The sequence below is a fragment of the Antechinus flavipes genome, chromosome 4 (genome assembly GCF_016432865.1).
Source record: "Antechinus flavipes isolate AdamAnt ecotype Samford, QLD, Australia chromosome 4, AdamAnt_v2, whole genome shotgun sequence".
NCBI classification, from domain to species: Eukaryota; Metazoa; Chordata; class Mammalia; order Dasyuromorphia; family Dasyuridae; genus Antechinus; species Antechinus flavipes.
Window position 1 is genome coordinate 161,707,159 of NC_067401.1, and position 15,143 is coordinate 161,722,301.

At 34.6% G+C, this 15,143-nt stretch overlaps 1 protein-coding gene across 9 annotated transcripts in view; it reads left to right on the plus strand.

Annotated features, from left to right (window-relative positions):
• Window positions 1–15,143, plus strand: part of BPTF (bromodomain PHD finger transcription factor) — a 171,289-nt gene that overhangs the window by 129,570 nt on the left and 26,576 nt on the right. For all 9 annotated transcript variants that reach the window (XM_051995268.1, XM_051995264.1, XM_051995270.1 and 6 more), the window contains 3 exons: window positions 6,266–6,489; window positions 8,394–8,613; window positions 8,791–9,737. In XM_051995268.1, the coding sequence (XP_051851228.1) occupies window positions 6,266–6,489; window positions 8,394–8,613; window positions 8,791–9,737 (1,391 nt within the window). The remainder of the gene's footprint in view (window positions 1–6,265; window positions 6,490–8,393; window positions 8,614–8,790; window positions 9,738–15,143) is intronic.

The window sequence follows — 15,143 nt, forward strand, 5'->3', positions numbered from 1 at the left end:
GGAGAAAATGACTAATTCATTTATAAATGGAGTGCCAGAGAAAAGAATAGAGAAATATGGAAGAATGGGCAGGGGAACATCCTAAAAGCTTACTTTCTGTTAAATCAAGTAAAGAGAATTACACATGCACGTGCACACACAAAAAGTTTAAAACAGAAATATGTTAAAGACAAAATAGGCTGCAAAAAAAGAGGAGGGGGTGATATAAAAGATTATATTGGTGGGAGCAGTCACCATAATCATAAACAAGGAGATTAAAACAGAGTAAAACAATCAGTTCAGGGTTTGGGTTCAATAACACAAGAGAAGTAAAAACACACCATTTCTGTTATTACTATTAATCACAGCCTTTTATCATAATATCTCTTTTTTCTTTGTAAAGCTGGTAGAAGGAAAAAAGGAAAATACAATAACTTTATGATAGTAGAGGGGAAGAGAATATACAATCAGCAGTCATAACTAATTTGAATGTGATGAACTCAGCCAAAAAGCAGAGGAGGAAACAGTGTATTAGAAAGGAAAATCCAGTAATATTTTGTTTACAAAAAACATACTTGAAACATAAAGATTCACAGTTAAAATAAAAGGCTGAAAGAAAATTCATTATACATCAAGTGAATTTTAAAAAGCAAAAGAAGCCACAATCTCAGACAAGTAAAGAGTTAAAAAAAACTTCCTTAAAAGACATACGGGAAATTACAGTATACATAAATGTATATTTATGTATACAGATGATAAAATATTAACCATACATATATGTACTAAATGACATAATACTGAAGTACTACAAGGGAGAAATAATCAAATTACAGGAAGAAATAAACAGCAAAACTATAAGAGGGTAACCTTGATGTGCTTTTTTTAAAAGGCCTAAACAGGTCTAATCAAAAGCTAATTAGAAATCTGATAGAATTTAAGAAAAGTTAAAAAGGGCAACTCTTTGGTAATTGCTGAATGAAATACACATATTTTTCAGCTGCACACAGTACATTTACAAAATTTGCTGCACAAAACCCCAAAGTATGGAAAGATGGAAATATTAAAAATATTTTTCCTCACTTATTGAACAATAAAAATTAGAACCAGCAAAGAGATTTTGAAATTTAAATGGAAACTGAATAATCCTAAAACAAAGAACAATTCATAGAAACAACATGATTTAATTAAACTAAATAACATCAGCGAAACCACATAACAAAAATTTTGGAATGTAACCAAAGCAGTCCAAGGTTGGGAAAGGGGAATTTATGACTCTAAAAACCTAATCCCACAAAATAAATAGTCTGGAAAAAATCAAAAGAAAAAATAAAATTGAAAGCCAAATTGATTCAAAAAACCTAGGAGCTGGTCTTCCATTTCCTTCTCCAACTTGTTTTACAGATGAAGAAACTGAGACAGAATTAAGTTTCTTCTCCAGGGTTACTCAGTAAGTGTCAGGCCAGATTTAAATTCACAATCACTTGTCTTTGCATAATGAAGAAATGCTCTTATAAGACAAATAAGAATCATAAAAATCATGTGCATATATAAATAGATGGAGAAAAAACATTTTGACAAAATGCAATATCTCTTTATATTTAAAAAAAAAAAAGAAAGAAAGAAATTTAAGCAAAAGATTAAATAGACTCCATTAACGTGGTAAATAGATCTCTGATACCAAGAGCTAGCATTATTTGTAAAGGAAAAATAGTAGAGACCTTTACTGTAAGGTCATGGGTAAAACAAGGATATCTATTATCACCACAATTATTTATTATAACTCTTGTTATAAAATTATTAGTTATTATAGCTCTAGAAATACTATAGTCTTAAAACTAAAAGAAATTTAGGAAATATGCAAAGACAAAGAGTTAATAGGATTATCAGTTTTGCAGATGATATCAATGTTTATTTAGTGAGAATATACTAAAAAATTAACTGAAATAGTTATTGACTAAAACGGTAGGATATAGAATAAACTTACTCTTTCCCCCCCCAAAATCAACTTTTCTGTATATTACCAACAGGAAGAGAAAAAGAAATTCCATTCACGTTATCTGTAAAACATATAAAATATTTGAGAATCCAGCTTGCAAGACACACACAGGAACTATATAAATACAACTACAAAACATTAAAGATACAGTGATTATTCTTGGTTGCACCATGCTAATATAATAAAAATGGAAGTAATAAGCAAATTAATTTACACATTCAGGGCCATACTAACTGAAGAGGTTACTGTATAGAACTAGAAAAATTATGATGTTCATATGGAGGAACAAAAGGTCAAGAAATCTCAAGGGGAGATTCCCACTTTAGAAAGTGGAAATTAATAGGACCTAATATCTCAAACTATATTACAAAACAGTAATCGTCAGAACTATTTAGCATTCACTTAAAAATAGAAAAGGGTCAACTAGTTGGCACAATGGATAGAGAGCTAGGCTCAGACATTTAGTAGTATGTGCTTCTGGGCAAGTCATTTAACTCTTTGTCTCAGTTTCATTATCTGTAAAATGGGCTGGAGAAGAAAATGGCAAACTATTCTATGTCTTCACTAAGAAAAACCCCATATGGGGTTACAAAAAGTCAGACATGACTGAACAGCAGCAACAACAGAAAAAAAATTAGAAAAACAGTTCACTTGAAGAGAACAAATATATAAAATCCACAAGCAAATGAACACAGAAGGATAATGTTTGAAAAAGTCAGGAATTCCCACTATTTCAAATACTAAAAGCAATAAAAACTTATTAATTATCTACTATGTACTAGGCACTGCACTAAGTTCTGGGGATAAATATATAAACACACACACATACACACAAAGACAAAAGACAGTATTTATCCTAAAGAGATTACAGTCTAATGGGGGAGACAAATAATGTACAAGGTAGGAACTTTATGCAGGATTTTTATACAAGGGTTTATATAGCATCAATAAGAAATAATTAACAGAGAGAGGGCACTGGAATCAAGATGTTAAGGAAGCTTTCCTGTGAAAGGTAGGCTTTTATTTTAAAGGAATCTAGGAGGTCTGCAGTTGGAGGGGAGAAACGAGAGCATTCCAGGCAGGGAAGACAGGTGTGAAAATATCTGAAACCAAGAGATGGAGTATCTTGTTTGTGAAACGTGTTACTACATCAAAGAATATGTATTGGGGAATAACATGTAAGAAAGATAAGAGGGGTCTAGATTATGAAGGGCTTTGAATGCCAAAAAGAATTTTGTATTTGCTCTTGTAGGCAGTAAGGTGTCATTAGAGTTTGTTGGGACAAGATCAGACCTGCACTTTAGGAAAATGACTTTGGTTACTGAATGTATGATAGATTGGAGAGGGGAGAGACTTGAGGCAAACAGACTTATCAACAGGCTATTTGAATAATCAAGGCATGAGATTGTGAGAACCTACACTAGAGTAGTGTCAGCGTCAGAGAAAAGAAGAGGGGATATTCAAGAAATGCTGCAGAAGTAAAATCAGTCCTTGAAGAGTGAAGTGAGCAGAGCAAAGAGAACATTGTATACAGCAGTATTGTTTTAAGAATGACTTTGAGTAACACAGTCATTTTGGCTGTTATAAATAAATTAAAAATAAAGGACAGATGAAGAAACACTGTTTGTATATAGAAAAAGAACTAATAAATAGAAGTAGGTATAAAATAATTGTGTGTGTGTGTGTGTGTGTGTGTGTGTGTGTGTGTGTCTAATTGTAGCCATCTCTAGGGCCAGGGGTGGGGGTGGGATAGAGGGGAAAATAAAAGAATAAAAGAAATGTACATAATAATTTTGTTATATATTTAAAAGGAATAGCAAGTTGCATAAAATAGGTTTGCAGTTTTATGTGCAATCATTTTTTTTAAACAATCATTTTTATTATTATTACTATGTTAATGGAAGTGTTTATTCCATAAATTTAAAAGGGGAGAAGAGTTAACTAGAGAAAAAAGTTTTTAGTTAATTTTTCTGAAAAAAGGCTTATACCTAAGATATATAGGAAATTGGTGCTAATGAGAAAGAACCAGAATTAGAACCTTCTAGGTAAAGGGGTGAGAGAATATAAACTGGCAGTTTCATAAAGACGAAAGGAAAGTTCTCAGCAATCATGAAAAAATGGGCAATATTACTTATATCGAACAATGAAAATTCAAGCAAATTTGAGGGTCCACCTCACACTTGTCTGATTGGTAAAGACAACAAAAAAGAAAAGTGACAATAGTATAGGGAATCTGTGAAAGAAAAGACTGTTAGAACTTTGAATTAACTCAACCATTATGGAAAGCAGTACTCAAATCATTAAACTGTTTATATGCCCTGTGACCTGCCAGTATCATTACACAATTAGTACAATAGAAATGGGACGGACCAAAAAAAAAAAAAAGAAAGAAAGAAACTATATAACTTTATTTATTTTTTTTAATAAGTTTTTATTGATAGAACGCATGCCAGGGTAATTTTTTACAGCATTATCCCTTGCATTCACTTCTGTTCCGATTTTTCCCCTCCCTCCCTCCACCCCTTCCCCCAGATGGCAAGCAGTCCTTTACATGTTGAATGGGTTGCAGTATATCCTAGATACAATATATGTGTGCAGAACCGAACAGTTTTCTTGTTGCACAGGGAGAATTGAATTCAGAAGGTATAAATAACCCGGGAAGAAAAACAAAAATGCAAGCAGTTTATATCCATTTCCCAGTGTTCTTTCTCTGGGTGTAGCTGCTTCTGTCCATCTTTGATCAATTAAGGCTCTCTTTATCGAAGAGATACACTTCCATCAGAATACATCCTCAAACAGTATCATTGTTGAGGTATATAATGATCTCCTGGTTCTGCTCATTTCACTCAGCATCAGTTCATGTAAGTCTTGCCAGTCCTCTCTGTATTCATCCTGCTGATCATTCCTTACAGAACAATAATATTCCATAACATTCATATACCACAATTTACTCAACCATTCTCCAATTGATGGACATCCTTTCATTTTCCAGCTTTTAGCCACTATAAACAGGGCTGCCACAAACATTTTGGCACATACAGGTCCCTTTCCTTTCTTTAGTATCTCTTTGGGGTATAAGCCCAGTAGAAACACTGCTGGATCAAAGGGTATGCACAGTTTGATAACTTTTTGAGCATAAGAAACTATATAACTTTAATAATGAATGACTTGACTTCAGAGAAAAGTTGAGAAATGCAGCTGCTTTCACAGAAATTTGGGTTTATATATCTTATGAATGTACAAAGCATTTGTTAAACACTTAATTTTGTCTAGTCACTGTAAAGATGAATACAGAAAGTTAATCTGCCCTTGAGAAACAGAGACATTCTTAAATGAGGAAAAAAACATATATAGATTTGTTGGCAGCTAGGGAATAGAGTCTTGGTCTGAGGAATGATAGAGATGGTGACCTCATGGTGAGTCAACTCACACTCACTTTCCAAAAGCATTGTTACTATTTGATGACTGTTTCCATAGGAAACAAGGTTTTCCATGGGAGAAAAGTTTTCATAGGAAAACCTAACCGTGGAAAGGGGGAGTGAGAGAGGTGGAAATGTGCATGCAACATCTAGGCAAATAACAAGTTTTTATGGTTGGACAGCGGAATGGAATAGGAAGCATAATCTAATCTTGTCTGAGATAAGGCCTTGAAAGTTTATACTCACTGGAGAGATTTTAGGCCTGGAGTAGGAATTCTAGAAGTCCACTCCCCTATAACTGCTGGCTCAGATAGTACAGTATCAAGACAGTGTTGGTGGCAAAAGGGCCCAAGTGTTAGCCTAATGGCATATTTCAGATACATTTGTTGTGCTGATGAGTTTGGTGGAACTGATTTTTTTTGTCTTATTCTTTGTTACAAGAGATGGTTAACTGGAGAGGGGGATAATATGAAGGTAGAATATAAAACAAGGTCAATCAAAAGATTTTTTTTTTTTTTTAAGAATAAGAAATGGGGGCCTAGGGTGCCATAAGAAAATTATATTGAAAATGTGTTTGAATTGGCTAAATGGGCCCTATGGAGAATGTTTCCTCATTCCTAGATGTATAGACACTGATTGTACACAATAGTTGGTGGAGAGAGAGAAACTTTAAATGAATTAAGCAGTTAAATGGGAAGTTGGCATGTTGGAATCCAGTTGAGACACTAGTTGCATAACTTAGTGAATGATATATATTCATCTTATTTGAAGATTGAAATGACTGTAATAATCTAATTAGTGGAATGGTCTTACAATAATAGAATTCTCAGAGTGTATTTCTAGCATCCTTAATGTTATGTTGTTTCTACAGGTCAGACTCAACAGGTAGTGACCCAAATCATCAGGGGGCAACCTGTTTCTACTGCAGTGTCTACTCCTAGTGCAGCATCTTCAAGCTCAGGACAAAAGGTAGTGACATCAGGAGCACCTGTTCCACATATACAACCTCCATCTTCCACCCCACAGCCTCCTCGGCCTCAACAAGGACAAGTGAAACTTACAATGGCTCAGCTCACTCAATTAACACAAGGCCAGGTAAATAATGTCAGTGACTTTATGAAGTCTTTAAATGTGCCTTATATGTTATTACTCTAGAGAACACCATCAGGCCTCAACCTCTTGGCCCCAGGTGGCATGCTTATTACACCATGCCAGCTTTTTTCTCTATAAGCTGAGGTTTTCTCATTTGTAGAGTATCTGCATCAGAAGGCTGAGAGGAAGGGATATGTGTGGGACCTTATGGACCTTTTAAGTGGTATAGAATTTCATTTCGAGTTACACTGGTTGTAGTAGTAGCAGCAGCAGTAGTATAATATGGTAAAATGATGATGATATGATGATAATAGCAACAGTATATTCCTTAAATCCAGGGAATTTTGTATGTAGGAACTAAGTAAATACATATATGGAATATCCCCCTCAAAAAATGTCAATCCCTTTGCCCACAATTCCTAATTCTAGAATAGAAATAATTGTTTGCCTCTTCAGATAATTAATTCAAAAGTTACCACATTTTGTCATCAAGATAGACTTTTAAAACAGCATGTGTTCTAAACATTCCAAAATTTATATAGTTTAGCTAAATTTTATTGATCATCATCACTTTATATAATAATTGAAGAGAAGTTTATGAACAATACCAAGTACCGGGTATGATAAAACAAAAGAGAATCATCAGTTCTTGTTTTCGATGATTTTACATTTTTATGGAGAGAGAAACAACACCTAGAAAGGATTGATGTCTAACTGTGAGAATACTGGTCCAAAGCCCCCTTACAGGGAAGAATATTGACTCTACTTACTCCCAAGGCTGGGTAGAGAGAGGGTACTCTCATCAGTTAAAAAGATAAAGCCCCAGAAGATAAAGCAAGTTTTGATAGCAGTAAGAGCATGGCAAAAGATGGTTGAGTCAAAGCAGTAGTTTTCTAGTATTGTTAAAAACAAATTTTCTGAAATGCATTGTTCTCTTTGCCATACTTAACCATGATACACTGAACATAATTTAACACTTTCTTTATGATCCTGGGTCAAAATTGTACTCTGCTGGAATAGTGATATGCTATTAAAATTTATAGGGCTGGGCCATTTATCCTTATTTTAATGTCCCCACTGCTGTTTTTTAATTTCTTATGTCTACTTTTTATATTATTTCTGCTTCCCACTGCTGTCAACTATCTTTCTGCTGCTATTAGATTATCTGCTTTTCGTGGTCCTTTCCCTCTCCTTACTCTCTTTGTAATTTAAAATTTATCATGGTCTTAAAAACCTAAGTAAACCTAATAAAAATTGATTGTAAAATACCTTTAAACTGGTTCCAAATGAGAGCTTGCTTAGTTCTCTTACAATTAAAATCTGTGCACTTTAGTGCATAGATTTAATCATCTATATTGTGCAGAAGTCCCTTCTTTGTCCTTTCTTCTTCTTTCTTCTTCTTCCTTCTCCTCTTCCTCCTTCTCCTCTTCTTTCGTCTTTCTTCTTTTTCATTTTTCTGTGATGTAAAATGAGGTAAAAAATGTAAGATTGCTGAATTTTAGGATAAAGAGATGGTTATACGACAGTTATTTAGTCCATAGTCTTTGATATATAATCATTATTGAATACTTGCTGGAGCTAGTATGTTTACTTTCTTTGTGGATTTGGCGTTTTGAATTCCATGTCTTTAATCTGAGTCATATGATATATCTTATTTGAGCTTTTCCAGTATGAAAATTTTTATATTTTTATTTATTTATTTATTTATGTGTGGAAATGTGATGCTGATAGTTTTAAGCATTTTGTGTTCATCTTGTTTTCCTCTTAAAGTTCCCCACTAACACAGTATCTACCCAGCTACCCTCAGTTTGAATTTTTCATGACAAAAAATACCATTAACCTAAATGATCAACATGTTAACCTGTTCTTTGAACAATATACATTTATATGATGCCTTTTTTTCATAGGGTGGCAGTCAGGGTTTGACTGTAGTAATTCAAGGACAGGGGCAAACTACTGGACAACTACAGCTGATCCCTCAAGGAGTAACAGTAATTCCAGGCCCAGGCCAACAATTAATGCAAGCTGCAATGCCAAATGGTACAATTCAACGATTTCTTTTCACCCCTTTGCCTACGACAGCTACAGCAGCAAGCACCACGACGACAGTTTCCACCTCAACATCAGGTAACATATAAAATATTTAAAATTGCTACCTGCACATCTTACAAATTAAGTAAAAATGATAGCTCTTAAAACCAAAAGTGAGAGTTCTCTACTTTAGAAATACCTTTTTAAAGTTAATATTGTCTGTAGATATGTGGCCTAGAATAATGGAAATGTTTGGTCTTTTATTTTTCACAGCTACAACTGAGCAGAAACAAACCACACAGACAGCTCAGACCCAACCTCAGCCCATTCAAGCCCTACCACCAGCTCAGCCACCAAGTCAGAGTCAGCCACAAGCCCCACCTCAGACCGTTCAATCTTCAGCTCAGACCCAGACCCCAACTCAGACTCAGCCCCAGTCCCCCAGCCAAGCTCAGCCCCAACCACAAGCTCAGCCTGAGGCTCAGAATCACACTGAAGTCCAAACCCAAGCAACAGCTTCATCCCCTGTCACTTCTGAAGCACAGCCTGTCCCAACACATTCAAATAAGACTCAAGTCACAATACAATGTCAGTCTCAAAGCCAGGTCCAAGGGCAGTCTCCAGTTCGAGTCCAAAGCCCACCTCAAACTCGAGTACTTCCACCAGCTTCATCTAATGGACCCACTGTATGTCAAGCCCCAGCGCAGACAACAGCTTCACAGCCAGTTCAAATTCAGCCACATACTTCGGTTCAGATTCAGTCCCAAGTACAGCAGCCATCACAGCCCCAGCTTCAATCTTCCATACAGACCCTCCCAACAACACAAACTTTGAATCAAGTTACTGTAACCTCCCCATCCCGACCTCAGCTACAAATCCAACAGCCACAAACACAAGTCATTACTGTGCCTCAGCTACAACAACAAGTCCAGGTTCTCTCTCAAATTCAATCACATGTTGTGGCTCAGATACAGGCTCAGCAGGGTGTTGTTCCTGGGCAAATCAAACTTCAGTTACCTATTCAGATTCAGCAGACCAGCCCTGTACAGGCTCACCAGATCCAGAATGTGGTCACCGTCCAAGCAGCCAGTGTACAAGAACAGTTGCAGAGGGTTCAACAACTCAGGGAACAACAACAAAAGAAAAAACAGCAGCAGATAGAAATTAAACGTGAACATACCCTCCAAGCTTCTAATCAAAGTGAAATTATCCAAAAACAGGTAGAGTCACAAGTGTTTACTTGTTTTTCTTTCTTCCTTTCTTTTCCTTTCTTTTTTTCCTCTTTCATTTTTAAAGAAACTGGTATGAATTATAGTCCTGTAATATTATATTCTTGAGATTAAATGTATCAGCGTTATTAGGATCAACTTTTCCTAAAACATTTTGAAATAGAAGATGTTTTAACCTCGCGTGAGCTGCTGAATTACCTAAAAAAAGCAAACATGCCTGTTACTGTTTGCAACCATGCCTAGATATGCACATTCAGTATTATCAGGAAATAACTGCTTCATTTTTAAGAGATTAAGATGATGGATGATTTAAAAGAAGAGATTTGTACAATATATATAATATAACATTTTATTGATTAGTATTAATAAAGGACTTTAAGGTTGAATTTTGGTTTTAAGAGACATAAGATGTTTAAAATTCTTTACAAATATTTTATTCTCAACAATTTTAAGAAGTAAGTGCTATTATTAGCCTTATTTTACAGAAAAGGAAACTGAGGCAGACAAAGATTAAGTGAGTTGTTTAATATCATACAACTAACAAGTGCCTAAAGTAGAATTTGAATTTAGGTCTTTCTGACTCCAGCTCCAACCTTCTTTGTTTATTGTACTGCTTAGGTGGCTAGAAACCAGTTCATATCCTCTCTCGTTTCATTTTGAGATAGTTTAAATTTGTCTTGCTGAAGCCTGTATCTCCACCAAGCATCTTTTTAAAAAGTTACTTAGATTTTTAGTCATATCTTTTAAAAATACTTTATTGATACTTTTTATTTTTATATCCTTTTAATTTTCCTCAAAAATCCACCACCACCACCACAAAACCCTCCCTAACAAAAACAAAAAAGTTCTGTCATCCACAAATGATAAATATTTGCCTTATTCCATACCTCTAATCTACTTCCTCCCTACCAAGAATATATCATAATTTGTCTTCTGAAGCCTAGATAGGCTTTGCATTTAATCTGAATTCTAAATTTTTTTAGAATTGTTTTTATTTACATTATAGTAGTATGTGTGTGCATGTATGCATAGAGAGATAGAAAAATAATAAAATTCTATATTTAATGATAGTTCTCTTGGTTCTATTTTATTTGGTCTTCATGAGTTATTATGGCCAAAAATCATTCATCACCTGGTAGCCAAACTTATGAGTCTTAACAAATGTAGTTTTTGATTGGACAACAGATACACAGTTTATTGCCAAGCTTGTACAAAAAAATTCTTTCTAGATTATCAGGTACTACCAGAATTTGTGCTCTATTGATTTAGCTTTCAAGAATCAAAGGTCACCTAAATACTTCAGTGAGACATTGAAATAGAATTTTTACAGAGTTCTAATTGTCTTGCACAAATACAAAGCAGTCTTACTGAAATGTCTTCTGAATAAGGTAAGTCCATTTAAATGCCATGAAATCATTTTACTTAATAAGTATCAGCTTCCTTAGCTAAGCTGATCCTAAAGCATTTATAGAATTTTTTTGTGTCTAAAACCTCATCTGATTTGCCGAAATTGTCCATTTCACAAGACCAGATTTTTTTTTTCTCATGTGATTTTTATCTTTATAAATTTAGCATAAGAAGATAGTAAATAGAAAGATGCAAAGCATTAAACTAAGCTTAAAAAAAAAAAAAACTAAAATTAGGGGAAGAAAAAAGATGGGTGGGAGCCAACAGAATTTTTGAAAAACAGAGGAAAATACCATTTTATCGCCAAACCCCCATTGTTTCAGTTCTTCCATGGCTCTTAAAAGGATTGATTCAGTGGTATACTTTGCATCCTATCTATGTCTACTTGAATTGCCCGAGCATTTTCAAGTTCATTCCTCTCCCTGGCTTGTTTTTTTCATCTTGGGACCATTAAAAACTTCAAGAACCAACTCTAGAAATATTTTGTTTTCTGAAAAATCTGTTCCTAAGAATCCCAAATTCAGTATTCATTGCCAGACAGTAGCACATACATATAATTTTATTAATGGGGAGAGTAGAAGCTTGAGTATTATTTGAGCTTGAGAGTTCTGAGATAAAATAGGTCTAGAACCTGTCAGTAGTCTGCACTAAATTCAGCCTTCAAGAATGAGAATTGTGGGCTACCAGGCTACCAAAAGAGGGAAATTAACCCTCATGAGAAACAAAGCAAATCAAAGTTTCCATACTAATTATCAATGGGATTGAACCCACGAGTGGCCACTGTACTTCCAGCCTCAGAGAATTAAGGAGACTCATTTTCCCTTTCCCCTGGCCTTTCTACCTCCTCCCCCCTATCCCAAATCACTTTTTATGGTTGCCTAAAGTTAGTAGTTGTTGTTCACTCATTTTTAGTCATGATTCTTCATTATCCTATAGACTATACCACTCATGGGCAAAGATATTGGAGTGGTTTGCTGTTTTCTTCTTCAGTGGATTAGTGAAAGGCAAACTGAATTGCTTCCTCCTATTGCAAAGTTCCTGCCCTCAGGGAACTTATATTCTGTCAAAGGACACAATATGTATGTATATAAGTGGGTATAAAAGATATATTAAATAACTAAGAGGAAATGTGACATTGTTGAGGATAATACTGAGATTTAGAATTTAGGTGCCTGGAAGGTTGAATGTGCCCTAGACAGAAGTAAGTAATCCTATTAAAGGAATGCTTTTAGGAGAAAAGATAATGAATTATGTGCAATAAGTATTTGGAGATATGTAACAAGCTCAGGAACAAGACTAGGACTAAATATAAAGATCTACTAGTCATCTACTTAATACTGGTCATTGAGCTCCTGAGAGTTGATGAAGTTACCAAATCAGTGTAGGGAAAAGAAAATAGGGCTTGGGGTACACCCAAATTAAATCAAAGTTTTGATTTAAATGGATAGGATATGAATGATTAATCAACAAAAAGAGGGGACAATCTTACAAGCAAAAGAAGCAAGAAAGAAAAAAAAAAAAAAGAAGCAAGAAAGACTCAGAAGTTTGGCTGCCAGCAAAAGAAGCAAGAAAAGTTTAAAAAAAAAAAAAAAAAAAAACCTCTCTCAGAGGAGAGTATTCATAACATCTAGCGATTGAGAAGAATTGAGAAAAGACCATATGGCTTAGCATTTAAAACATCGTATGTGGGAGAGAAATTAGAGTCGAGTAATGAGCAGAGGCTCAAGAAATGAAGAGAGAAGAAAGTAAAAATACTTTTTCTAGGAGGTTCACTAGGAGGGAAGAAAGTCATGAAGCAATAGCTTGAGGGAATAACAAGATAAAGTAATGGTGTCTTTTTTCAGAATTGGATTGACTTGAGCATGTTTATAGAAAGCAAGGAAGAAATTATTTGAATTTGAGAATGGGTTGGTAATTTTAAGGGAAATCTACTAGAGTACATGGGATAGGATCAAAGATACATAAAGAGTTGTAGAAAATTCACCTCTTTGACCAAGGATGATTATCAATGAAGACCCTGTGTAAAAAGAAGGAAAGAACAAAGGTTGGTGTCAAAGGGTTTTGAGATACAGGTATAGGAAAAGAGAAAACAAGACAAATGGATTCTTTTCTGATTAAAGTGTAAGATAAAGTCTTCAGTTTAGAGGATATGTGGAAGTATTGTACGGGAAGCTTGTGACAAGAGCAGATTTGTAACAGCTTTTGTAGGGAATGTGATAGAGAATCGGTTGGAAAGGATTTTTAAAATTACTCTTTCATAATGAAAACTGATTGAGAATAGATAACATAAATTTGTTTTGTTTTGTTTTTTTTTAATTTTATTTTATTTAATAATAACTTTGTATTGACAGAATCCATGCCAGGATAATTTTTACACGACATTATCCCTTGCAATCACTTATGTTTCGTTTTTTTCCCCTCCCTCCCTCCTCCCCCCCCCCCCCAAGATGGCAAGCAGTCCTATATATGTTAAATAGATAACATAAATTTGTAACAGACAAATCATCTTAGTTGTATCATTTCCTCCAACTTCATTCATAGCACATATATAGAAGCAAATGAAAGAGATTGATGGATGGAATTCAGAATTAAATTTTAGTGAGGATAAGAAGGCAGGGAATTTGAGAGTAGAAGAAAATGTCTAATAAAACTGTTTAATTCTCCAATCAAAATAGGGAATGGAGTAAAATGAAGTTAAAATATGGTGATCTAAGTATAAAAGTGAGGGAGAAGACTAAGTTTAGGATAGCAATAAGACATAGAGATGGAATGATAATATTACAATCATATGAAGGAATTGGAAGGTTTTATTCTTAGAAGTGGATCTCTTGTGGGTAATAATAAGCTCAAGAGTATGACTAATACCCCTATTATATTTACTAACAGAGTTGAAATAGAGGAGTAAATTTTGGGGTTGAGGAAACTGAGAAATTGGAGGATTAAGGTGCTACAATTATCGCCTAATTAAAAAGACAGGAGTTGAGATGGAAAAGGAAGTACTGAATTTGTTAAGAAAGGTGGGAAAGATACTGAATTCTTTTGAGATAGGGAGAGAGAGAGAACTGCCATAGAATCTGTATTTGGTAAGCTAATCTCAAAGGAATAGAGGTGGGTGAGGAGGTAGCTACAAGGGCAATTCTGGAATTAGCAGTGGAGGACAGTATCCTCACTCTTTTTCCAGGACTAGTTCTGCAATGCGGGGAGAGGGGAAAGTGATAGGCCAGGAAGGGTGTCCTGAAAGAAAGTACAGTTAGTGCTGTAAAAGATAGTCAGACATTCAGTGTCATCTTTAGGAAGCCTTGTCTCTGTGAATATTAATTTTTTTAAAAAGGTACAATGAAAGAGTCATACAAAACTAGAGTGGGACATGGGTGAGGTGAGAATTGTGTTTATGAATCGACTACTTTCCATAGGTGAATAAAAGGTTGGATTTCATAGTTTTCTTGACTATAAGTCCTGACTTTCCTAAACAAGAATTTCTGTTCATTTTTCTATTCATGAAGTTGGAAATGCATGTTGTTTATTATTCTTTTACCTAGTAGTAGCATAGCCATAAGTTTCTGTTTAAAAGAAAAAATAAACTTTCTGTCCTTATTTTTTAGGCTATTTTATTTTACAAATTATTACTTCCAACATGAAATTTTTGGAATAATGTTTATAATGCTAAAGATAAATCATAAGTTTTTTAATGTTTCACTGAAGAATGATAAATACAGGGACTGGATTAGTGGTGTAGGGATCTTCCAAGGAAAGAAACTTCCTCTGCCAGCAAAAATCAGCATCTCCTCTTCAACTTCTAATATTAAGCTAAAAGGTCGAGTTAATTACCCAGAGTCAAGTTACATGATAGAGGTAGACTAGAACCCAGGCTTTCCTGGCTACACATTACATTATCCATTTACTAGGGAGACTTACCCACAAGATCAAAGATTTTACCTAATTAGAAGAATTTTGCTAGTCTTAATCCCTTGTTATGTTCATCTTTAGGTA